The sequence below is a fragment of the Natator depressus genome, chromosome 3 (genome assembly GCF_965152275.1).
Source record: "Natator depressus isolate rNatDep1 chromosome 3, rNatDep2.hap1, whole genome shotgun sequence".
NCBI classification, from domain to species: domain Eukaryota; kingdom Metazoa; phylum Chordata; order Testudines; family Cheloniidae; genus Natator; species Natator depressus.
Window position 1 is genome coordinate 100,357,514 of NC_134236.1, and position 27,613 is coordinate 100,385,126.

The 27,613-nt window shown below is 38.1% G+C and overlaps 1 protein-coding gene across 21 annotated transcripts in view; it reads right to left on the bottom strand.

Moving 5' to 3' along the window:
- Positions 1–27,613, bottom strand: part of EPB41L2 (erythrocyte membrane protein band 4.1 like 2) — a 275,035-nt gene that overhangs the window by 41,998 nt on the left and 205,424 nt on the right. For all 21 annotated transcript variants that reach the window (XM_074948426.1, XM_074948430.1, XM_074948436.1 and 18 more), the window contains 7 exons: positions 22,857–22,932; positions 20,522–20,740; positions 18,412–18,499; positions 16,585–16,737; positions 15,545–15,642; positions 9,726–9,898; positions 602–786 (listed from right to left, as the gene is read on the bottom strand). In XM_074948426.1, the coding sequence (XP_074804527.1) occupies positions 602–786; positions 9,726–9,898; positions 15,545–15,642; positions 16,585–16,737; positions 18,412–18,499; positions 20,522–20,740; positions 22,857–22,932 (992 nt within the window). The remainder of the gene's footprint in view (positions 1–601; positions 787–9,725; positions 9,899–15,544; positions 15,643–16,584; positions 16,738–18,411; positions 18,500–20,521; positions 20,741–22,856; positions 22,933–27,613) is intronic.

Genomic DNA, 27,613 nt, shown 5'->3' on the forward strand with positions numbered 1-27,613 from the left:
AACCGAACTTTCCCTGGAAAGCTGTCTTTCAGTTCTACATGGAAATTATTTTAATAAGTCAATGTGTTTCTATAACAGATACTGATGTATAAAAGGACAGCTTAAAAGATTTTTGCAGTTGGCAAATAAAGCAAGCACCATGTTAAGCACTGAAATTTACTCAAAAAAGACAAAATATATACAACCAAACAACAGGTTGTGTATGACAGCACAATTTTTGGAAGTTTGTTCAGAGTAAAAGTTGTATAAACTAACTTATTTTGAGCCACAGTTAGCTAAGAGAAAGTTCAGTTTGAACAATTATATACTGCAAGTGTTTAAGTAGTGCCTAATTATGACAAATTAAAATTAACTTGTAGCAACAATTAAAGGAAAAAATTCACAAGATTGAATGTCTCACATGCAAATTTGCAATTTGTTCCTCCCTTTTGGTTATATAAAATACTGTGTGTGTATATATATATATATATGGTTAAACAGAGTAGTTTGAAATAATTTATTAACAATATCTTCTAGTATGTTGCTTGTTATTTTTAAGAGACATACAACTCCACTTTAAATGTTTGTTAAGAGTTGTTTTTGTTGTTACAATCCATCATACCTTTTCATCCTGGGTTAATTCCAGTTGTGGAATTTTAGTTGGGCTTCCATCCTCATCTCTACCTTCGCCGTTTTTTAACTTGGTCTGGCCAACAGCTTCACCAGCAAAGACCATATCACCAGCAGGTCCCACTGTGGCAGCAGAAAAGTCCCTTAGCAGACTTTGGTCTGTGATACCCACAGGAGCTATTAGAGAACCGAAAATTTTGGTTATTCTGGGTATGCTGGAAAGTTTTATTTTTGGGACTTCTGAACATAAAATACTCTGTTTCACAATGGCTTAGCCATTCAGGGATAAGAATAATGCAGGGGAAAACTGCGAACGGAACAGTAAATGAAGTTATGATAACATCCCAAGTGTATGGTTCTAACTGCATTTATACAGCGTGCAATGGATAACTGTTCTTAATTGTGATGTGTATGTACTATACAGAGAAAACACTATAGTCAAGTAGCCATTTTAAAAATCACCACATTTCTGGTGACGACAAACCACAAGAACAAAGAACACGTAGGCTGCACATATCATATATCCCCATGATAAAAACCATCTTGCACAAATTTGATATTTTCAGTACATTCTGTTTTCAGCTAATACAGCAGCTAATACACCATGCATATATAGTTCTCTCAAAGTATTCCTACTTCTGAACCCAGACATCAGGCCCTGTAGAAACACACAAAGTTCAATATAAAAAAGCTACACTTTTTCAAACTTTGTATCCAGAGAAAAACTTGAGTTGTTTTTTCTTTTATTCAGCTTGGTTTACTCATCCCTGTTAGCTAATTATTGGCAATACCTAATATGTATATTTGATGTATCATGTAACAAAAGACAGATTTCAGAGTAGCAGCCGTGTTAGTCTGTATTTGCAAAAAGAAAAGGAGGACTTGTGGCACCTTAGAGACTAAACACATTTATTTGAGCACAAGCTTTCGTGAACTACAGCACACTTCATCGCATGCATGAATACAAAAGACAGATATTGAATCAATTTTATTCTGACAGCTAGAATCACTATAATAGTATTAACCAGCAGGAGGAGCTCTAAGACCAGCTGGCTCAGCCAAAACACTGGCAATAATGCAGCAGACATTCAACCTGAAATTAAAAATGTTTAAATAAGTTAGGGTGACCAGACAGCAAGTGTGAAAAATCAGGACTGGGTGAGGGATAATAGGTGCCTATATAAGACAAAGCCCCAAACATTGGGACTCTGCCTACAAAATCGGTATATCTGGTCACCCTAAAATAAGTACACCTTTGAGAAGAGATGCAAGAAGCAGTGAAAAGTGGGCAGAAGAATAAATATACATGAGTGAAGAATTCTGACAGGATTACACAAGTCAAGAAAGCTAACAGAAATGGTAGGTGTGACAGAGTGGGAATATTTTGTATGAATATTGTGCATGCCTCAGTTTCCCTTGCGTGGGGCCTGGTTAACTAGGTGGTGGGAAAAAGTTGTTTTTCTTTGTAGAGATGCAGAGATACACATTTGACTGACTCCTAGCGGCCTGTGGCGTGCGCCCCCATGACCATGGAGAGTCTGAGAAGACAATGGCCACTCCAATTGCCCAGACATCTGGCACCTAGCAATTAATGACAATAGATGATCCACCCTACTTAGGAAGCCGGCCAGGTTTGACCAGCTGGAAAAGGGTTGCGGAGGGCATGGTGACAATGTTTGCCTGGGAACAAGAACAAAGGACTGAGGAGGGGCCAGGTGGGGGTGTTAAGTGTTGGCTGCTGGAAGAGGATGCTCCAGGACTGGGACTAACAAGGGGTCAGATGGCTCTGGGACAGACCAAGATTGATTATGCTGTCTATGTTAACCAAGGACTTTCTACCCTGCGTTCCAGACTGCTAATAAACCCTTCTGCTTTTACAACAATGGCTGAGAGTCACTGCAGGTTAAGATGGGAGAGTGCATTGCTCCCTTTGGGTGTACTCATGTGGACTCGCTGGAGGAAGCTCATGGTGTGAAGCAAGGGTGCTGAATGTGCCAAGGTTTGATCTAAGGAGGCAGTGAAGCCAACTGGCTTATTCTAGTGAGATGTGACCCTAAAGTGGGTCTGGCACACTGAAGGGGTCCTCCCAGGGACTGTTTCAGAGCTGTTCCAGAGCATTGGACCTGTATAACCATGACAGTAGCACACCACAGAGAGATGCCCACAGGAACTTGAAAGCAGAAGAAGCAGCTGTATGGGTATGGATGAATCACTTTAATATTACAATAACCTATAAAGGTAACCACACTTTTACTGGAAAAAAATAGAATCTAATTACCCTAGAAGATGATGGTAAACTATTAAAATCTCATATCTGAGGCAGTATGAGCAGATATGGAATTGACACTGTACCAAGAACAATATCTATATGTAAACATCTGATTTTAAACATTTATTTGGCTCGAAGTTGCAAAATAATTACTCAAGAAAGTTTTACTGACTTAGTGTAAACCAAGAGGAGAATGCTTTGGAGTGTACATTACAAGGGGAGATTGTCAAAGGCACAAAATATCAGTTAGGTGCCTAATTCCCATTGAAAGTCAATGAGAATTTAAACTCCTTATTTTATCAGGTCCCTGGGAAAGTGATTTATGCCTGTGCTCTTTTGCAGAGCAACGCTCTGACCTACACCTCTCAGAAGCCAGTCACAAAGACTTAGAGCAGGAATAGCAGAAAGCGTCTTTTACAAAGAAGATGCTTTGGAGTTTACAGCAGAGTCAGAGCTCACTCTTACCCATGGTTTTCAGAACCCAAACCTGTGGTAACTTAACTGTTTCACTCCAGGCGATGTCAGGTTTAAATCAATGGGAACACAGCACTTCCTACTGATGAAAGATTGGTACAAGCAAGCATGATCTTATCTAAAACTACTATTGATTAGATTTAAGCACACACAGATGTAAACAATAGGTTTAGAACATCCAATAAGTACCTAAAATCTGAGATGGTATTGAGTAATTAGTAGCAGGCCAGCGATGGGGGGGAGGGATAGCTCAGTGGTTTGAGCATTGGCCTGCTAAACCCAGGGTTGTGAGTTCAATCCTTGAGGGGGCCATTTAGAAATCTGGGCCAAAAATTGGGGATTGGTCCTGCTTTAAGCAGGGGGTTGGACTAGATCTCCTGAGGTCCCTTCCAACCCTGATATTCTATGATGGCTGGTCGCTTCCCAGCTGTGGTGTATGGGGTCAGAAAAAAGTCTCAGGATAGCTTAAGAGAACTGCTCCAAAGCACTCTATTATCTAGTCTTTTTATAACTATTTTTTACAAAACACACAGCTCATACTGACCCCTACTGGGTTATCACTTCTCCTAACTTCAATCAACAAAACACTTTAACAATCTTAGCCATAATAAGCTTCTACATCAAAAGGCACCCAAACTCAAGGTCTCCATGCACTTTTCTTTCAATCTCATAATTTGCTGACTCTTTTCTCCCCTCCTTCCATTCTGATTAGCAGAAACTGCAAGCCTGCAGCTAATATTTGACCTTGCCTCCAAAAGCCTAGCTTGTCCAAATTAACCCTTAACTATGTGGTGTTCTTTTTATTAATTCATGATGGCTGAATGCACACAATATGGTTGCAATTAGCTTGATTAAGTTCTGTGGTAACACACCCCTCAATTCTGGGGTAATACTCACCAGAGCACTCTTGGAAAAAGACTACTCTATTCTGAGAGGGTCCTTAGTGCCTGAATCAAAATGATATCTCATGGACTGGTTTTATATGAAAAGTTTCAGGCGAGTGTCCCTTGCCTTCGGAGTTCATTTGGAAAGTAATCTATAGGTTGAGCACTTCAGCAATATGCCCCTCACCCAGACAAAATAAACATGCTATCACTAAGAAGCATGGCTGCCTCACATGAGCAGCAGTATTTAAAACTGGAGGATTTGGGCTCAGTCATTACAGCTGGAACTCAGTACCTAGTATATTTAAAAAAAACAAACCCCAAACAAAAACAAAACCAACCAACCAACGTTATCAAAAGACTGTCAACTAACTACAACTAAAGTGGTTGAGTTCAACTAAAGTAACTGCTAACTCACTGAGATAATATACAAACAAAGCTAGCCAAGTTGCAGGAGATAAAGAAATCCCCATGTGCAGTAAGAAGGAACTGAGGGGCGGCTGGCCTTGCCCCACCCTTTACACCACCAGTTTGAGTGTGTGTGGGGGAATGGTGTGACATCACTCAGGGTGCAGGCACAACCCAATGCAAGTGGCTAGCCAAAGGATTTCAATCTCGAGAGCATGGGGCACATACTTACCAACAATGGAACACATAAGGACAATCACTGAAGGAAGAACATGAGATACTTTACAAGGGTGCAGAGGAAGATTAGTTCGTATCTGTACAGTGCTATGAAAACGTAAATATTGTGTACAATATATTGTATAACACCACCACCACTTAAGGTCCAGTATTTCCATTCTAATAGATCTTTAATTTTGTACAGCTTCCTCAAACCTTTACTATTTACAGTGGTTTACTGAAAATAGATTTTGATCTGAACAAGTCATAAGGGTTTTAAAAAGACTGCACATATGCATCAATTTTTTATGCATTCATATGAATGTTGAGTAGAATTTTTCAATTAATATACAAATACATATGGAATATGATCTATATGTGATTCTATAAGATCTTTTAATGTATACACAATGCAGGAAGGCTTCACTACAGCCACTGCCTCATTTGCACCAGTGTATCATAGCATATTTAGTGTTTTAGCTGACAGGATAAACAGTGTATAGTGAATAAAATGGGGTCACTCAATGAGCAGCAAAAGTAACAGCAGTTGGCTCATTCACTCCACACCAACCAACATGGAAACTGAAAAAGGCAGTGGTCTTGTGGAAATAATAATACAATCAGATATTTAGAGAGAGAGTACATCATAATGAATAGGCACAAAGAGGGCAGAAAATAAGTCTGTGAAGGTGATCTGCACTTTGCCATATCCAACTTACAACTGTTTTTCTTCATAACCTTGATGTTCTTTTAACATAAATTTTTGGTGCTTGGGAGTAGCAGAGAGCAGAACAATCACAGATGAGAATTAGGCCTTGTATCCTAGTTCTACTTCCTTCCACTGATTGTTCAGAGAGATGGAAGAGTCTCTGTGTATGTCAGTTTAAATAAGGGAAGGAGAACACTTGGTAGAAGCATATTCTGCCAAGAGAAAAGTTAGAATGACAATGGCAATGAAGCTTTAAGGCTGTGTTGGAGGAGGTGACTTAGAAGTCTGAATATGAGGCGCAAGGCTCATGACATAGTTGACAGTTACTATTATTTATTCTTCGTTGTTTATTTTAACGCAGCTGATAAAGATAACAAAGAGGAGTAAGGTATTTAACCTGATGTAAAGAGCCATCATCAGATTATGTTCTTATTATACAACAAGGTACGGAAGATCAAAATTCTTTATTAAGGGCAATGAAGAATAGAACAAGTACAATTATTAACTGGCTAAAGAGATTTTCTTGTACAACTATGTAGTAATGGTCCTTTTGTTATTCAGCCCCAGTTTGGGGTTCTTAGTAAAGTAAGATCATAAACTAATCTCCAGAATTACTCCTTGCCAGAAAAAAAAGGAGAAGCAGAAGAGAAAAGTAGCATAGAGTACAGAAGGCCAAAGAAAAGCCTGAAAGGTAGGTAAAGGGGATAGCAAATGAATGATAGGACAGAGAGGAAAGGGTGGGTGGGGGGGAAGAGAGTGAGAATCCTACCCCTGGGTTACTACATGATAAAGATATAGGTAATGAGTCAGTAATACAAGAAGCCTATAGGTCCAAGCTTAAATTCTGAGTATAAGAATGAGGTCAAGCATCTTTACCATAGTTATTCAGTATAGTTAGCAGAAGGGAGTTAACCAGCAGTCACCCTAAGTCACAAGATGGCATACAACAGAGTTTTGCAATATCTGATTTTGCTGAAACTAAGTATAAAACTGCTGATAGGTAACTGCAACAAGCCAGCTGGTACCAGTTTAGGGTATTTTTAGATAGGAACGACAGCAGATGCCCAACCACATATTGCTATAGCAACCAACTGATGTATATGCTTATAAGCTTGGGATAATTAATATACTAACCTATAGGATAAGGACACCCCAACATTATTACGGTGAGGAAGTTTAGATATGGAAAAGCATGGACATTCTTGTACATATTCATGGCAGCCATTAAGGCCTATACAACAACTAAGAGAATGTTAGGTGTCCTTATGGATGCTCCACTCTAGGCGCGTATGCACCTCAGACTGGAGATTTTAGGTAGCAGTGTCTGTTCGGCTGAGCACATGTCTCCTGCAGCCTCTTGCCCAGCACCATGGATATATAGAGCTGCACGGCTGAATTGCCCTCAATTCCTTCTCTTCTGCAGAGCTCCACTGTAAAGAACTCCAAATCAGAAAGGAGGAGGATTGGTAGTGGAGCACTCATAGGGGGACATCTCGAAAAACCAGTTTCTGCACAGTGTGAGTAACCTTCTCTTCTTTTTCTTCTTCAATGGAGTATCCCTATTGGTGCTTCTAGTTAGGTGACTACTGAGCAGTACCCTCTATGGAGGGGTGGGGCTTCAGAGTTGAGTCTAATATTGAAGATAGTACAGTAGAGCCAAACATGGCATCAGAAGCTTAGGTGTGGGTAACTGCATAGTGGTCACAAAATGCACGAATGGAGGTCCAAGTCATGGCTCTACATATTTTTGTGATGGGAACATCCTTAAGAAAGGCTACTTAAGTAGAAAAGGATCTCATGGAGTGAGTTAATACACTAGGAGGAGACTGAAGATCATGAGACTGATAGCAGTAGGTAATGCAGTCAGATATCCATCTAGAGTGTCTTTGCTTGGAAACTGGAGATCCCTTAGTTCTGTCCACAATGGAGAGAAACAAGCTGGGAGATTTTCCAAAGGGCTTAGTCCTGTCTAGATAAACGGCTAATGCCCTCCTTACATCAAGTGTATATAATACCGCATCTCCTTTATCTTGGTGTGACTTAGGGAAGAAAACTGGAAAATGGCTAGGTTGATTTATGTAGATGTCCAAGGATACCTTTGGTAAGAACTTGGGATGTGGTCACAAGATGACCTTATCCTTAAAAAAAGGCTTTGAAGGGCATATATGCCATCAGAGCCCCATTGCTACAACTCTTCAAGCAGAAATAATGGTTACAAGATAGGCTGTTTTCATAGATGAGTATAGTAGGGAGCAGGTAGCCAGAGGTTCAAAGGGGGGGCCTTGTATAGAATCTGAGCACCAAGTTGAGATCCCATGCCAGTGTAGGGTATCTGACTTCTGGGAAGCGGTTCTCCAGTCCCTGGAGAAACCTCCTTGTTGTAGGCTCCCCAACCCAAAAGGTATGCATCTGTTGTTATTACTGATGTTGGAGATGGTTGAGCAAAGGAGACCCCTGCACAAACACTGCGAGGGTCCTTACACCAGTCGAGGGAGTTTTTCATAACTCAAGGCACCAATAGTTTGTTCAAACTGTTCAAAACTTTAACAATTACTTTAACTTTAACAATTACAAATCTTCCCTCCATGTCTGTGTCAGTTGATAGGATTTGTGTGCTCAGTTTTTTATGGAACAGGATTGACACCTCCACTCTTAGACTTGGCTGAGTAATTACTACAAATGCTGTCACCAATCCAGCCTTTAAGCTTTTCAGCCTCAGACTCAATGCGGTGTGCTTCATGGAGAAATAGAAAATCAGCTTTCAAGTTTCCTAAGTAAGACACCTTTTATCCCCTTTCAGAGGGTGACATTTTTTATGTTCCAAGAAACACATGTAAGTAAATTAGCCATAGGTACTCAAGGCGCGAAGTGTCCCAGCAAACATTTTCTGCTGTGCCCACCAAAACCCAGGGCTATGGGTAGGGTGAAGTGTATCTAGGGGAATTCATGAGTTGAGACAGAGAAGAGAAGCTAGAGGGGCTTAGCATTAGTTGAGGGCTTGGGGGCTGGGGAGCAACAGGCTCTTTCTAGGACCAGGTTTGTATCAAGGTGTGAGGAAAGTATCTTGGACAAAAATTCTACTAGCTTGTCCTTTTCTACTTCCACAGGGTAGCCAATCTTCTGGACCGGCCCTCCAGGTCACTGATTTCATCATGTAGCTTTTGGATCAGACATTGTTTGTCTCTAGTGATCCTAACAGAGCCCACATGGTCTTCTAAAGTAGAGGTTCTAGTTTTTGCCCTCCCAGTGCTGGAGGATAGCCTTTGAAAACTCAGCTGGTGTGGTGCAGTCGCAGCTTTAATTTCAGAGATATCCTTGATATTTCCTTAAAGCAGGATCTGTTCTTTGGATATCTACTTTCGAATTTTGTAGACTTGATCCAGGCCTACTAGGCACTCCTCCTTGAGTGCTGCCATGCTGCCCTGTGCAGGGCTGAAAGAGATCCTCTGTTTCTTTGTGATTTGTGGGGAACCCGGGGAGAGAGAGGGGTTAAAAACCAGGTCAATTTGCTACTAGGATGTTAAAGAACAGAACGAACCACCCAGAGACAAAAAAAACTGTGACCTTAATATAGTGGATGTCGGTGGATTTTTGTGGGCCTGAGCAGGAACTCCAGATCTAGGCATCCATTTTCCCCTGCTGGCTCCCAGAAGTCCTGTGTTTTAGTCTAATTCCATGCTTAACATTTCTTCATTAAGCGATTGGGCAAGTAGACATACCAATGTTATTTTTAAATATCCACAATAATTACTTGTAATGTGTGTAGTAACCCTTTGAAAAAAAGGTCTGGCTTAGCAAAATTTGTATTTACTCTACAAAGCTTTTTCAAAAAGATTTACAGCTCACGATGTTAGCACACTGACAGTATCACTGCTAAAAAAGGTTAGTCCACCCCCCAAGAAAACACAAAAACAGCAACACATTAGGAATTGCAGAAAATGCTTTTACAAAGCACCTGGGAATAGGTGTAATATAGTTGGCACTCAACACACATGGATCTGTAGAATTGAGTTGCAAATTTCATAAAGTCTGATTATTAACATTCTAGGCATGCAGATGTTAGAATTTTCTAAAGTTATAAACTGAACTTAGAAAGCAGCGAGATGCAATGAAACAGTCACGTAATACATGATATCTCCTTCTCAGAATCTCTTACCCCCATCAAGACTCCTGGAGACACGTTTGCTTGAGGTGCGCTCAAAGTACGGAGCTGGTCTGTCTATAAGGTTGCTAGCCTGCTGTGTCTGTGCTTGAGTACGGCCACTGTAGCGGAACTTGGAACCCAAGGTCAGGAATTTCGCCTTAGGAGGCTGTTCTGGTGATAGAAGTCTAAAAAACAAATATGAGATTAAAAGTCATTTCGCTAGTTTTAGTAAATGCTTTAGCGCAGCACTTCGTAACTGCTCATCATTCTATGAGTTAATTTGGAAAGGAAAATTGTTTAATGATAAAATTCAAGCTTCAGATAAAAATAGCATATAAGATCGTTAAAAGTTGGTAAAAGTTGGTCTTATCTTGCAAAAAAGTACAAAGAAAATTAAGCTACAAGTATCAAAATAACTGAATTTAATAAATTTTGCAGTGGATTACACTTGTTTTAAATTTTTTTTTTTTGCTTTAATTGCTAATCATGATATTCAGAAATTTGCTATTGGTCTGCCAGATATCACTGAGAATTAGCAAGGTTCTACTGTATTTCAACAACAGAAATCAGTGACACTAGCAGCAGTTAATAGCATCTGGCTAAAAGATCAATGCTCTAGAAATTAGAAGATTGGTGTTTTCATTTAAAATACTGATAATTGAAAGAGATTAAAAGTTCTGTTTGAGCAAGGCAGAGGGAAAGAGCCAGTAATGGTCCAGCAACATACAAAAATGATAACATGCTAAATCCTTGGAAAATTACTCAAAGCATCTCAACGGATATAGATCTTACATTATTTGTTTGGTGCCCACAGCGTTAGCATTCAATGCCTATACCAACTTTAAGGTTTTTCATGTTGCAAACTCTGACAGTTCCAGAACTGTGGTCTATGAAGAACTGGCTGGTCATGTGATACTGAGTCTCTGTTTCTAGCTACTTCTTTTGATATCCAGGATCTTTATTGCAAAAGAGAGATCTATTCCTTGTAGAAGTAGTTGGATGAGGAGCAGCCAGCCTAGTTGTCACTGTTACATATTAGAAGAAACAGGAGGTGACCACCAAAAGGACTGGAACTGGTGGCACAGCAAGGAAGGAATGTCCAGAGAAGCAGGGGGATGAGAGAACCAGATGCCTAGGCATAGGCAAAGTATGCTGGGACACACCATAAATGCAACAGGGAATCCAAAAAAGAAAAAAACAAAGAACAAAACAAAACCCCAGGGGAGAGGGAGATAAAGAGTAGAAGTATGTTCCTTAATACTTTCTCATGCAAGCAACTGCTTTAGATGCCATATGGCTATTATGCAAGGACTAGTATGAAAAGAAATTTCCTTGTGGACAATCTTCTCTACTAAGCTGTGGTCCACATTGCACTAAGTTTGGGATAACCTGAAATCAGAGAAACAATGCTGTCTCAAAAAATGGAGAGCCTATTAATTCCTGAATCTTGCAGCACAGAATCCACATTTATCTACAAAGGTTCTTGCTGCTGCCATTTCCAATCTGGTCCCTTTTAGAGACTCCCCTACTGCAATATTTGAAACCTTTAGAAGTCCTCTGCGAATTTAGATAAAGCATCTGAGCATTCCCTGTAGCTTTTGCAAATTCCTCAGGAAGCATCTGAGTTTAAAATATATTTTTAAGATCTTCCATTGATTTAAGGGATTCCCTCCTCAGGTAAGTAGGCAAAAATGGTGGCCATCTAAATGAAAGGTTAATTTGCACACCCTCCTATTTTAGGATGCTTGTACAGCAGAACTACTAAACATCTTGTCTTCCTTCTTTGGCTTGAGGACAGCCTTATACCACAATCCTGTCTGAATAATTTCTGTAAATTCTCATTGACAATACAGTGTTTCCTAAAGTAAGTCTATTATGGAATGAGGAGAAAGAAGGCAGAGAATACATTCCCAGGGTTGTTACTGTTCTTTGTTTTCCAATGTTGGCAAGGCTACAGCATTAACTTCCATTTTTATCCTCTACCCTGCTGAGATAAACTTTTAATAAGGAAAAAACAAGAGAGCTAATTACTTCCTGATTAAGGGTATTTTAAAGGATATTTTATATTTCAAGCTTAATTACATGTAATAACTGACAAAGCTATGGTTATAGCAGCGCAAGAAGTTCTGGGAAGACACTGAAAAAAATAAAAATTTCAAATACAACATCACAAGTACTATATGCATTAATTTATACATGGGTATACACGCACAGTCTCTCTGTATATGGTAAGGTTCAAGGCTGAAGACTAAGACTACCTGCGAAGAGCAGAGTAGATACCCAGTTTGACAGTAGCTCTTAAAGTGGATTGTTACTTACTGGAATGTAACTGGAATTCTATACCGTTTGAATTTCCATAAATATTATAAAAGAAAGGCACAGATTAGCCTGTTTTCATATTTAATAGTGTATGTACAAAGTTTGGAGAGTCATCTTTTAAACTAAAAGGGATACCATCCAATATACAAAGCTTATGTTAACACACATCTTCAGTTATCTAAAAGGAATTACTAACCTTATGAAAAGAGTTTTCCTTAAACCTGGAAGTTGAATTGTATGTGTGAATTACATGCAAAATTCACTGTCATGCAGAATGCACAGAACACGTGGCACGAGCAGAGAAAAAACATTAAAAAATTTTGGGCTGTAACAGTTGTGATCCTGTTTATTTCTGGCATTCAATGAGAGAAAAGAGATCAGGATTTATTTTATTATTTTAAAATCCTGATGAGAGGTTCTGGGGATTTTCTGCCTGATGACATCAGTGGAAGTACATGATGGTGAGAGTATTTGAAGCTTAGTACTTGTTATAATACCATCCCTGACTAGAAAAATCTATTTCTGGTTGGAATGAAACCCAATTAAATTCTGTTCTATTTCTGTGGAAAGATTTTCTGATAAATATAAAATGTCACTGAAAACATTTATAGTTGCAAATTACCTTTTAAAAATCTAAGCTGCTCAGCTACTATAGATGTAGCTCAATTAAGGATTCTTTCCTATTTTGGACTAGATACTAATTTAATAATGACAAAATATAAATTATCAAGCAAATTTCAAAGTAACTATTGCAACGGTATGAATCATTTCAAGAACACTGATTTATCCCAGCCACGCAGCAGAGTGGCCTGTGCTACATGTCACTTCTGGTCATAGATTGCACTCACCAAATAATTAGATTTTCTTAACTTCATATTCAGTTTGAGAAAATCACGTATCGCATATTGACAGTGCATTTTTATTAATTAGACAACCTTCCATGCCTTATATGCTTGTGAGGTTTATAGTGTCAAATGTAAAATTTTTTGAGACAGGTGTGACACTCTATGAACTGCTTTCAAACAGGAATGCTTTCTAAATTATGTATTTAATGAGTGATTCACAACTGAAACTTAACAGTGCAAATGGCAAACCAGGATTTTCTTAAAAAAACTAGAGGAGGTATGGCTGAGAGAAGAGAAATTCCAATTTCTACTGCCAATTAATATAATGGGCCCAAAGCCACACAAATATTAGAATCACAGAAATTTAGACCTGGAAGGGACCTCAATAAGTCATCTACTCCACTTCCCTGCACTGAGACAGGAACACCTAGACAAGTGTTTGTCTAATCTCTTCTTAAAAACCTCCAATGGGGGAGATTCCACAACTTCCCTAAGTAATTTGTTCCAGTGCTTAACTACACGTATAGTTAAAAGGGTTTTCCTAATGTCTAACCTAAAATTCCTTTGTTGCAATTTATGCCCATTATTTCTTATCCTGCCCTCAGAGGATAAGGAGAACAATTTATCACTTTTTTTTGTACAACCTTCTACATACTTGAATATTATTATGCTCCCCCCTCAGTCTTCTCCAGACTAAACAAAACCAGTTTTTTCAATCTTTCCTCATAAGTCACGTTTTCTGACTTTTAATAAATTTTACTGCTCTCCTCTGGACTTTCTCCAATTTGTCCAAGTCTTTCCCAAAGTGTGGTGCCCAGAACTGGACACAATACTCCAGCTGAGGCCTTATCAGCACTGAGTAGAGTGGAATAATTACATCTTGTGTCTTGCTCACAAACACTCCTGCTAATACATCCCAGAATGATGCTTGCTTTTTTCACAACAGTATTACCTTGTTGACTCATTTAATTTGTGATTCACTATAACCACATCGTTCCCATTAGAAAATATACATCTGCCACAAAAATATACATCTGTCTAGCGAGATGGCTCTATTATTTAACTGCTTTTATGTTCACTGCAAGGTTTATGAGACTGTATACTGTCAATCTGGAGTAATCTCACATTACCCACTTTCAAATATTCCAAAAGGTAGAAGGAGCTGAAAAATATTAGAGGAACATGTCTGTTCATAGGAGGCTAAACAACAATTGCAATATATCTCAACTAAATTTATTTGTGAGCAGGTTTATTTTCTGAAATACAGCACAGTGAATTGTTGGTGTATATTTTTTCTGAAGAAAGCATTAACAAGGGCAACTTGTTCACTCATTGTGACAAATACTGCACAAAAATACACGCTGTCCGTTCACTTGATAGATTCTGGGGTGCTACAGTGTAAATGCAAGTATACAATTTAATCATGTACAGCAAGATTTACGGTTTTCAGGAGAAATCTGACAGTACATTTGAAAATAAAGCATTCTTTGAAAGTATGGGAGGGCAAACAAGATCTCTCAATACAATTAGCAAATGCATATATTCCCATAGAAAAGTGGTTATATTCTTAATGTAGTTATAGTTGGGTATATAACTAGCATGCAAACTAGAGCTGGACAAATAAAAGATTTTTTGGTTTGCTGGAAATTCTGAAAAATTAAAAAAGGTTATTTGTAAGTCAAACTGAAAAGAAAATTTTAAAAAAAAGACTGATTTTCAGGGATTTTTTGCAAATCTGGATCAAGATGAAATGTTTTGTTTTGACAACTTGAAATTGTTTCAATTTTGGGCATTTCTACAAAAGCTAAGGAGGACAAGAGTCAGGAAAAGAAGCAGGAGCGGGGGAGGAGGCTCTCTCCTTAATCACCTTTGGCCCAGTGATTTGGGTACTCACCAATTCAATTCCCCCTTCTGCCTCATGAGGAAAAGGGATTTGAACTTCCGTCTCCTAAATTGCAGGAGAATGGCCTCGCTACTGGGCGATGGGATATTCTGGCATGAGGTTTTCTCATTCTCTACTATTGAACCTGTTCTACTTTTTATAAATAGCATTTGGAGCAGGGGCTTGAACCTGCCATCTCCGACATCATAAGTGAGTGCTCTAAGTAGCCAACTATAGAGCCATTTTCACTCTCATTCCCTGCTCTAATGACTAAGAATTGCCATTATGAATGACAATTGATAACCACTGGGCAAGGAAAGAGCGTGAGAATTACTCTATAGCCTGCTCGTTAGAGCACTCACGTAGGATAAGAGAGACCCAAGTTCAGGTCCCTGCTCCAACGATGAGAGCAGTCTTTAGCCAGTACACACCGAAAAGATGGCAGCACATGGTCCCACCTACTACTGCATATAGTGCTCAGTGATAAGAGGACCTGATGCTTAACAAGGCCTCATATCCACTACACTCTTACTCATGCAGATCTGGATGGTCAATTAGGAATTGAGCTATAAATTTGAATTTAATTAACCTTTTATCTAAGATATTACAAATTAATAGTCCAGGATCAGTGGTCTATGTGTATTTTTCACATTTCAATGGGAGCTAGAACTGGATGGAGCTAAAACAAGTGGAGAAAATATAGTCTCCCCCACACACTTTCCTGAGAAAAATAAAAATAGTTTTGACTTTTAGAAGAAGGAGGATAAGACTTCCTGAGTATTTACCTGTAGAAAGTATGGTGCTCCACACAAACCTTCCATAACCTTTTAGCAGCCCGATGGTTTGGCAATTTGAACCCAATGGTGCTTTCAAACTGTTCCAGCTGGAAAGGAGCCACAAAATAAATTAACACATTTCCTGAAAGCTGGCCAGGTTAGCAGAATGAATGAGTTCAGACATTTCCATTACCGCGACAAGCACTAATTCTCCTTTCTTGAGGCTCAAAATGTCTCAAGTTTTCCATACTTCTAATATAATTGCACCGGGTGGACTACTCATGCAGGGTAATAATCACATCACTTCCTAGCTGTACTTACTAATGACTCTTCTTTGGGAAAACCCAATAGTGCCTTAGTTTTCTCAACAAGTTTCATGACTAGCTGCCCAGAATTTAAAAAAAAAAAAAAAAATACTGCAAAAAGCCAATTGTATTGAGAATTGTAGCAGCAGCCATGCACACTTTCTCCCCTTAGTCCACTAAATACTGTACTAGGCAGTGTTCAAGCTACTAAGTTTGTCACAGTTTCTAAGCCAAAAATGTTATGTAAATGCAAGTACAAGATGTACACGTGAATGGACAATACACCTATGTCTAAGATGAATCACAAGACATGTAAAGAGGGAGAGATATCTTTTTCAAATTAAGATTTCATATTAATCACATCTCCATTAGCACTGCTAACAGTTCACAGCATTTAATGAAAAGCTACTTATATTTTTAATTGACTTCAAGTAAGTAAATAAAAGGAACTAGCTAGTTAATAAGGATTCATTAATTAGAATACCACATGTAAGTTTTTGGTATGACTGGTCGCCTATGAAGAGGATTCAGAGATCCCTTATTCTCAAACAGGTGCGGATATAAATCCCACATTTGAACTCTGTCAGAACACCTGGGGAAGTTTGGAAAACATTATCTTGCTGGTGGGCTGAACTTTAGCTTTCACTCTTGAACAGCAGCAGAAAGGTTGGCCAATATTTTCTATAAAACATCTCAAGCTGTTTATGAACAGAACTGCAAGAAATGAATAAAAGCCCTACTTACCTCTGCTGGCCTGACTTTTATGTAGAAGTTACTGCGTTTATAAGAGATTTTCAAAATTTTGGGCCAAGCAAAACGGTTGATTCGAAGTCTATCCTTGTAAATGAGTAGCCCATTAGCGCATACACCCAGCATGATGTCTACACCTTCAGAATCCTACCGCAAATGAGAATATTAGACAAAATTTAAATGATATTTCATGGAGTTCATTATGTTAATACACTTGGGAGGAGGGATGTCTATTACACTGGTTTCATGCTGAAATTACAGTAATGCCAAATGGGTTTGCAAAGAAAAGGTACACAACAGCAGGAAAAATCTGCATTTATTAATCTTAGAAACAAGGTTGGGACTCCTGCAATGGTTTAGCATTCATCAGTCCAGTCCGCAGTGACAAGACACATCTGTGTACACATGCTGCAATTTTGGAAAACATACCAATGTTATGGTGAGGCGGAGGCATATAAAAACTTAAATCAGAAATTTATCAGCAGTAGAGATGTGATGGATATTAGCAAACATTTCAGTAAGCATTAAAGGAAGAAGAAAAAAATGAAAGGCCTTGTAAACTTCACAGATTTTATCAAAAATACAGCAGGTTGGTTATATATAACTATTACTTCAATTAAGATGGAGAAAAGTGGATATTTGGCTGACAATGTCAGCTTAGCCACTTCAATCAAGGTGCTGGCAGATAGCATTTTAATCATTTTGGCCCAGTGACAATGTCGGATCTCAGTTTACAGAAGCAAATACTTACTGATAGGACTTGCATGTAATGCAAATCTGAGAAGAGACTTCCCCATGTTATAGCACAACAAATACCAACATCCTCCCAACCAACCGGCAATAATACGAAGTGCTGACATCCAGCTGTCACTAAATTCTAGACTGACTGGCAGAATTCTTAAGGGCTGCAAACTGTTCTCATAAAATAGAGTTCTTGTCAGAGCTTTTACTTGCCATGAGAAATTGCTGTGGAGTAATTGCAAGCATTAGAACCACTGAGAGTGAAAATTCTTAAAAGCCATTCAAGACAAGAGTGAGCTGGCATCATGAACTTCTACTCGTGGTGGAAATAAGGTTGCAGATGTATTTACCATACACCTCCAGTAAATACAAGAGTACCTACATCAAATGTTTCCAAGACCAACTGGGAAAGGCCATTAATAAAATTACAAAAGAATTTGACAAAACCCAACTACCTTTCCAAGTTCCACTGAATAAAACAGGTTTCTCTAGTATTTTTACACTATTCAAAAAATTTAGCTTTAACATCTCTTTTTAAATATTGGATTATTCATTCTTAATCCATTAAATGAATTTTGCTACTGATTTTCTGAGAACATTGATTTTTTTAAATTGGATTATACTCATTTTTGTTTACTTTTAAAACTTAAAATATCAATAGAAATGGAAGTTAATTTCCAACCATCTAGAGTAAAAATCTATACTTAACACCCACTGGTACAAAAAAACACTATAGACATTTTAGGCTCCAATTTGCCTCTCCAAACCTATCACTGGAATAAACATTTGACATTTAAAACGAACTTAGTTGCTCCTAAGAATAAAGAATATTTTCCCAACCTGTAAGTATGGAGCCACATCGGTTAAATAATCTTTGACTGAAGATAAACTCTCAGAGTCCCTATACCTGTAAACTGAATAATTAACATGACTGCCAGATAGTATAGCAGTTGAAGGGCTTGCATTTAAGTATCCTTAAGCGTACTTCAGGATATATATCCTATATATCTTCAGGTTGAGTGGTCCACGTTTATTGTGCTCTGTAGCGGTAAGTATTTTTCAGAGAAATTAGTTCAATACCTTGGCATGATGTAAATCCACTCCATACATGGAAAGCCTCTTGGCGTTTTCTAAGAAATGAGAATCTGCCTGTGCTGGAGTCAAGCCCCTAGAACCATTAAAAGATACCTTCAGTTTACTGTCAAAAATAAATATCAAGATAATAAAACCAAGTGAAAGTAGCTACATTTAGGGTATGTTAAATATTTCAGATTAGAAGAGTCTAAATCATGAGTACTTTTGCACTTCTGTATTTCTCGCCCCAAAATCGTAGGTATGTATATTCTCACTAATGGTATATTATATTTACTTAGTAGCATTTACTATCTTTAGTGTTACAAAACAGTTTTAATTATAACCTACTCAAACACTGCCCCGCCCCAAACACTTTTTTCATTTCAAAGAACTGGCTTCCATTTTGCCCTCACTTCCTCTCCCCCAAAACACAGTCAAGGATCTCTTCCATGACTCGCTATAACTCGATCAGTATTTTTTATGAAGTTATGAGATTGAAAAGTCACTTTGGATCATGTTAAACAGTCATCTGCTGAGTTTCCCCAGTCCTCTGTGACACTGGAGTAGATGTTCTCCCTAACTGCCCAGAAGGGCTGTGGCTAGCACTGTTTTGTTTTCAATTCTAAAGATCTTAAAAAAAAACCAACCAAACAAAAAAAACCTAAAGACACATTCACTAACTTATCAGGAAACGAGAAAGTCATGAGCATGACCATCATGGATCTCAGTGCTTTACGGGTTCGACACAATTTTTACTGCATTCTGGAATATTCCATATTCTAGTCTTTCATTTAAAAAATATCGACCCTTTTCAGTTGCCAGGACAGATCCATAAACATTTAAAATGCTTTGCTTCCCTGGTAAGCCATCCTTGCAGAAAACTGTGTCCAGGTCAAACAGTACCACTAACAAAGGTAGAAATCTATCCTCCCCCAAGCCTTGCTGATGTATGAATTTCAGAATTTCACTGGTATCCTTTAAAATGCCAAGATCAGTAAATAAGGTATGTTTATTATATCAAATGTCCAACACAGAAAGGTTAACCTTTTCTGACCTAGACTGTACACACTTTGCTATTAACAGTACAGTATCTACAGAGCAATATATGCCAAAATTGTGGCCCATTGAAGACAGTGGTGGTTTTGCTCCCAATATAGCTCAGAATTTCATTCATTATCATCATCATTATTTGTATTGTGGTAATGCCTAGTCATGGACGAAGACTCCATTGTGCTAGATCCTGTACAAACTGAACAAAAAACGGTTCCTGCCCCAAGAAGCTTAGACTCTACCTTCATAACATAGCATTTATCTAACAAAAGACGACCTTCCTTCCGTCAGTATGAGGGGAACAAGAATAGTTTTTCCTATTGTCAACAAAACTAAAACAATGACCATGGTTTATTTAAGGTAAAAAACAACACTACAAAGAGTGTATAGTTCAGGGCAGTGGGCTCTGACCTTTGGGCAATGCAAAGAAATGTATGATCTATTTTGCTGACTGAAAGCAATTGCCTATGTACTTGTATTTTTCAGGTAATGAGACTTTGGGATTTTAATTCTATCTACACGTCAGTCATAAAATGGCTCCTCATAATCAGATTACAATGTATTTTTAATGAACCAAAGGTAGCTAGTTTAGAGACTGAATATTTGTGGCTCATTTAAATGAAAAATTTCAGATTCTGAATGTTTTCTTCATATTGTTCAAAACATCTCTGAATGAAATAAATTCAGACTATTGTTCTTACAAAGGAAGTAAAAAAGCCTGTATCATGAAATATAGCTTCAAAACTTTCTCAGCTGAAATGTTTATTGCTATTTTTACTGGCTAAAGCAAGAAGCAATCCATAATTGACTTTTTTGATGGAAAGCCTACTAAGGGGCTGTAATAAACAGAAGAAAAAAAGATGACAGGAAAGTCAAACTAAAGACAAGTTCCATTTAAATACATATAAGAAAAATGTTGTAGCTATGTAATTGATGTAAAACTTTTATAGTAGTGCTAAACTTCTTCAATCTAATACAATATTATACATATCTTTAAGATCAAGAGAAATGACAGATGTAACCAAGACCATATCAACATATTTTATTCCCACCAGGTCAGACACACCTGTGTGTTTTGTGCAGTTCTACTACTTTGTCCTCCATCTCTTTTGTTTGATTGGGTGCAAATTGGAATTCACTGATGTAATGGTTATTGTGTTCCTCTGAATCATAGTCGCCTAGCTCGGCCTGCAGAGTATATGAACCAAGGAGGGCATGGGTCACAAAAGAACATGGCAGTCGGCCAGAAGCAATATCCTGACGAAGCTGTAGGCACAGGAAATATCTGCAGAAAGAAAAAAAAGTTACTTATGGTAAACAGAAATATTCCTGCAGGATATTTGTGAGAGAACACATGCACAAAGCTGAGTAAAATCTGTCCAAACATAGTGCCAATAGTCTGTTTTAAAAAACCCAATGCACTGATAGAACCAATACACAGAGACAAAGTTCCATTTCTGATAGATCTTGTCAACTAAAAACAAAGGATTTGGAGTTACAGTTTTAATATAAGAATCAATATATCCTTCATAAATCAGTTGAATTAGAAATATTCTGGTTCCCAGTACAAATGAGCTGTATGTGTCCAGTTTTACATAATAAAACTTGCTTACCAACTCTGTCATGTTCATAGTCAGGCTTGGTACAATCCATTTAAAAATGAATGATATATTTTCCCTTAAAATCTAGGGTTTGGTTTTAAAACTTCAGTAATATATCTAAATTGTTTTGCGCCACGTAATCCAGCCAGTCATGCCATACAACATAGGAATGCATACTGTATCAATAAGCAGTGTACACTTGCATCCCTCAGATAGGTCGTATCCATGTGAGTAATTACATTTATCTTGTACCTTGCAACTCTTGTCCATAAAGCCTTGTGCTGTGCATACACAAAGTAATCTTACATGGCATACTAAACAAAAGTAAATTTTATTTTTTACTTGTTTATTTTGAATTCATAGTGAAGTTCAAATTATTGGGGATTTAGAAAATTTCAAAGATAAATCAAGGATAACACTATTTACATTAACTGAACACAATCTAAAAGCCCAACTTAATTCCCTGAAAATAGTTCTATAGCACGCATGGACACCTAAAGCTAGTTTTAGATTAACTGAACACTAATACAATTAGCTTTTCTACTACATGTAGAATGAGAGACAATTATAGACTGTATATCTAGTTTGTTTTGTATATCATGTTTGGAGTGGTCATTTTTCTCCCAAATGAGAAAGCTACTACGTGGTGAGTTATGTAAATAATTTTAAATGAGTACCAGTAAGTCCTTTATATACCACTGTGTTTCCTACATACTGTATTTAACAAATTCTATTTGATAAATGTTTGACAATTAAAAATAAATTATCTGGACTATTTCTGTATCCCCCTCAAAACACTTAAGCAAGTTACAAACCACAATTAACTGTTCAATGTTGCAACAGTAAACCAAGACAACTCTTGAAGAAAAAAATATTTCCCATTTTCTTTAAAAACTCTTTCTACTTTTCTCTGTTCTTAGATTCTTCCTCCTTGGTTGTCTGAAAAGCATGTAACACATGGGTGCTATCATGAAGAAACAATAAAGGATAATAATTCTGTTGTACTATCTTATTTGTGTGTTACCATCTCTAATACCTATCTATGAAAATGTATTCTCAGCAATTCAGTTTATGTTTAATACAGAGTTAGCATATAAAGCACCTTAACATCTTTGAGCTCAGGACTCCTATCAACACAAGTTACCCTACTGCTTACATCCCAACATAGTGGCAGCCTCTCAACATCCACTGGCTCCACGCCCCTGACCCTTAAGAGGTTCGTTCCCTTTTCTGGTCTCCTTCCTGCTACTCCACTCTATCCCACTTCTATCCTCATCCTCTGATCTCTTGCTATAATTTTTACTTTTTCCCCTCTTCTTTCTGGACCCCTTCATTAGCACCTCTCACCATTTCAACTAGCTTTCCCCCCTTCATTTGGGAGCTTTCCTGGAGGCCTTATCAGATCCACTGAGTCCCAGGTCTCACCCCAGCTCAGGACTGCTCATACTGTGAACTGGGGCAAGAAAAGCTGTGTGGTATCATCATGCAGTCGCCAACTCCCACTCACTCCCTACTGGCTACAAAAAGCAGCAGCATAGCACAGTATAGTCAAACTGTGCTGTAGCAACAGACAGAATATTTAAACTTCCAGGCTACACTGGAGCCTGTGCCCAGGATAACTATCCCAGTTTCCTCCCACACCTAGGGCCTCTATGTTCCCTTATTCTATGAGGGAGAGAGTGGGGAGAGAGAAAATCTGCAATGTGAATTCAAAACATAGGAAGCAAGTAAGTTGTTGACTTGTAGAGTGTACAATATAAAAAACACTGATTATCAAGTTTTATATTAAAATATGCATACCTGGTAATGTCTTCAGTCAATTGTGAAGGATCAGGAGGATAAAACTTCACATTAAAGGTGAATAGCCAGGGTAAACCTACAAATGGGAAATGTCTGATTATTACTCCACAGAACTTTAACGAGCAACCAAAACAAAAATTTCTTATTGGAAGATTTAAAACACTTGTGACTAGCATTTCAGCAATTAAGTCAATAAATCAATAGAAGTCAAATTTAAAATGCAAGAAATTTAAGAAATTATATGGTAAATAGAGGGAAAGTTAACAGAAGAGTGGGTTCTCTTCAATGCCAGATAGTTACACTTGTAAATTGAAAGATCAGACCAACAGCTTAAGATAATTTATTTACATTTTCTGAAGAATTTGTTACAATGTTTTTCTTATCATAATTTATGAAAACATCTACAAAAGTATTTAGAGTTTTGAATTCTCAGGCAACCATAATAATTTGATTTAGCAGCTTTAAGGGTATCTTTTTTGTTCAAACAAGCATTTTAGAGGGTTTCAACCCTGAGCAACTTTTTTTTTTGCATTGATTGTGAACTAATATAACCAATGTTTTCCAGCTTCTTCCAGGGCAAGTCTCTCTCCCCTGTTGAGATAAGCTCATAAAACAACAAATTCCTTTTAATTTGGGAGGCTGTAGAATCACTCATGGGGAAGAAAATCTGAAAGAACTAAGGTTTGTGATGCATACACTAAAGCATGAAGTAGAAATAGTGAAGTTGTAAAGCACTTTATTTGCTAGCAAATACTGTAGCCAAAAAAATGGCTGCTCTCATTAAACATATAAAACCACATACACATTACAGTTTCTCCTATATTAGAATCATAGACATGCAAGACTGGAAGGGCTCTCAAAAGGTCACCAAGTCTAACCTCTTGCACTGAAGCAGGACCAAAGTAAACCTACACCATCCCTGGAAGGTGTTTCTCCAATCTCTTCTGAAAAACCTCCAATTATGGGGATTTCACAAGCTCCCCTAAACCCTATTCCAATGCTTAACTACCCTTGTCAGAAAGCTAATATCCCACCTAAATCTCCCTTGCTGCAGATGAAGCCCATTACTTCTTACCCTGCCATCAGTGGACATTGTTGGGGTATCATTAAAAGCAACTATCAAGACCCTAAAATAGAGACTCCACTCAAAACGCATTCACAGGAAAATTTCTCACAAATAAAACTGGACTTTGAGCGAAAACACTCATGTTTAAAGAAGGTAGGAAATGTTGACATTAAAGAATCATGTTTCCCATAACTCTCCCTCATATACTGACTTATAACATTGACATATAAAATGAGTAATTGTAAATAGTGAGATTAAGCACTTTGATAATTATAAATCATTAAAACTATAGCTATGTACAGTGAATGAGTACAGATAAGATAACACTTAGGCCAAGTCATTACTGGCGTAAATGTGGTTTTGCCAATTCTCCTTTTTCACAGAATTGCTAATTTGCTTAAAATGTTATTGCTATCAAAACAAAGGTAACATATCATATTGGAAGACGTAAGTGGACATTGATGTCCCTCCTTCTTTAAACGTTGATCCAGGAATTTATTAAGTTTTTAAATGTTCTTGTTTTTAACTTGTACAGAATTTTTTAAAAAGTGTTTTCATTACAACAATATTGTTTGGAAAATAATTACTAGTTCCCAACATATGCTGCCAAATGCCTGGCGGTACTGAAAGCCCCAACTTAGTTGTTATTGAACACTGTGACACAACTCATAGGATTGTGACAAATAGTGTCATAATCATAAAGCAAGCACCACAAAATGAACAGACACACTGTCAGTGTTCTATTCATAAATTTGCACCAAGCACCACACAGTTCCTAGTAGGCCCCCAAAATGCAGGGCCAGGTAGAGCATAGCACACCACAACACGTTACTATGGCTCACTGTTAAAACGCTCTTTCAAAGCCTTCCTGAGCCATACATCTCCTGGCTGAGCTCCTGATAACCCTTGTATCTGGCTGTTCAAACTCAGCAGACAGACGTTCCACCTTTACCCTCCACCCAGAGGCAACTTTTCTCCCTTTGCTTCACAGATACTACGCAGGACACTGCAGGCAGCTATAATCACTGGGATATTTTTCTCAGTGAGATCCAGTCTTGTGCGTAAACGTCACCACCCCTTCAAACGACTAAAAGCACATTCAACTGCCACTCTGCACCTGCTGAACCAGTAGTGTTGAATCATTCCTTGGTGCTGTTGAGGTCACCAATGTACAGCTTCATGAGCTGTAGAGTAAGGGGTAGGCCGGGTTTCCCAGGATCACTACTGGCATTTTGGCATTGCCAATGATAAATCCGGTAAGTCAGGAAAGAAAGTCCCTACTTGCAGCTTTTTGAACAGTCCTGTGTTCTTAAAGATGTTAGTGTCAGGCACCTTCCCTGACCAGCCAATACTGATGTCAGTGAAGTATCCCCAATGATCCATCAGCACTTGCATAAGCATAGAAAAATAGTCCTTTCTGCTGATGTATTCTGGGGCAAGGTGGTCTGGTGCCAAAATAGGGGTGTGTGTGCTGTTTATCACTTCACCGCAGTTCACGAATCCGATCATTGCAAATCCATCCATTATATCCTGCAAGTTGCACAGAGCCAGTCCTGTGTAGCAGGAAATGATTAAGGGCCCTGCACGTTTGCATGACAATGGCCTGCACACTGGATTTTTCCAACTCCAGAATGATTTCCCACTGACCAGTAGCAATCTGTCTTTGCAAATTTCCACAGTATGATTGATACTCACTTCTCCTCTGTCACTGAAGCTCTCATTCTAGTGTCCAGATGCTGGAGGGCTGGGGCAAGCTCAGTGCACAGTTCCAGGAATGTGGCCTTGCACATCCAAAAGTTCTGTAGAACTTGTCATCTCAACCCTGCATTACAGCGTGATTTCATTAGTCAGTCCTCGTTTCTCATGCCCAAAAGCAGCACTCCAACATTTGCAAGCACTCTGTGAACCACCAACAATCAGGAATGCTGGGACAGTTGGTATAGTGGGGATACTAAGAGCCATTGAACCAAACTGTAAACCCTGTACATAATGGAAAGCACTTCAAGCCAAGGGGTGTGGCACACCCAGTACCTCTGCCAACAATAGGTTCTCGCTATGTCCTACAGCAATTTGCTCTCCAGGTGTATACATCTTCAGTACACATGCTGAATTACCACAATTTATTTAGACTACAGCCACAAACAAAATTCAGTAAAGCTGTCTGAAACTGACAAATTAACAATTTTGCACTGGTCACAGTATGAATTACTGGCCACCTTATATTTTAAATGATAATGGGAAACTGTTTCTCCTTTGAACGTAAACTAAATGTATTAAACTGCTTGTGTACAGTCTGTTTCTGTACTTCTGACTTAGTCTATGGGTGTAGCTCATGTGACAAAAGCATACAAAAACTTGATTGTCTGTATAAAACTTTATACTGTGATACTGACATTACAAACTGCTGGGCAAGGTAAAAAATGTTGATATTTAAATGATATTTAGACTTTTGTCTGTACTAGTGCTCTCTGTTTATTCGTGCTTAATAATATGGCCTACTGAAATGTCAAGAATTTGTCTAGCCAACTTGCTACCTCAAAAATGCTTCAGAAGCAACATTAGACACATTCTTCAAGGAAAAGAATGTAATAACCAACAGTGCACAATTAACGATTCATCCCATCTATACTGGAGAATCAGTGTTTTATCCCAATAAAGGCATTCTTGTATCTTTTACTGGTGGTGTATATGCTATTTTTATGGCTCAACAAATAGTTCTGTGGTAGTGTGGCAAGAACAAATAAATTAACTGCACACAGGCAACTGTAAAAAAACTAAGGGAATTATTTTCCCTCTGCAATGTATTGCACCTGAAATTAAACTAGGGATTCAAGATAATCTATAATCAGTCCTTGTTCTGAAAACCCTCCATGTACTTTGTCCAGCCCATGTCTTGGACCCTGTCTCTTCCCCGCACCCCAGTCTCTCTATTCACATAGTCTCAACACAGATGATGAAAAAAGCAACTCTTCAGCAACTTCTCCTGTCTTCTGATTAACCTTATCTGTCACTCCATCTGAATTAATCTCTCAAATGCAGAGGTTTTCCATTGTCTATACCTCTTAAAATCTTCTTTTGCTTTTCACACCAATTCATTTCAACTCCATTTAACATTACAAAGCCTTTGAGATAAAGTTTATAGGAAAGAGGTTATATAAAGCAAAACTTCTTTGTATACAACTTGATGCACAGGCCCTTAGTCATACAGTTCTCATAAAATGAAAATCAGCTACAGCCGAGTTTAAATTGAAACATTTATATACCAGCAACACTAAGTAATAAAGTCTTGCAAAATTCCCAACTCATGGACTACATATTATACTAGCGTTACTTAAGATTTTATTTGTGAAGTAAACATCATTTGATCTGATGTTTGATTTGATTTGGAAGTTCACCTAATTAATCATGGCATTACCCTTTCTTATCCATCATCATTTCTGAGCAGCAAGGAGATTAGCCTACATTACAGTATGCCTACTAACACTATTGTAATTCACCCTTACAGAACCAAGGTAGAATTTTTCCATACTCAAACTGCACTTACAAATGAATACATTCATTTTCAGTTCCCAGCCAGTCAGTCTTATCCCCCAATCCTTCACGCTACAAAAGAAAGGAGTCCTGCCCATCTCCATAGCCTTCACCCCTTTTACAATTCTGAACTTGTATCTAGTCGCTGGGTGTATATGTA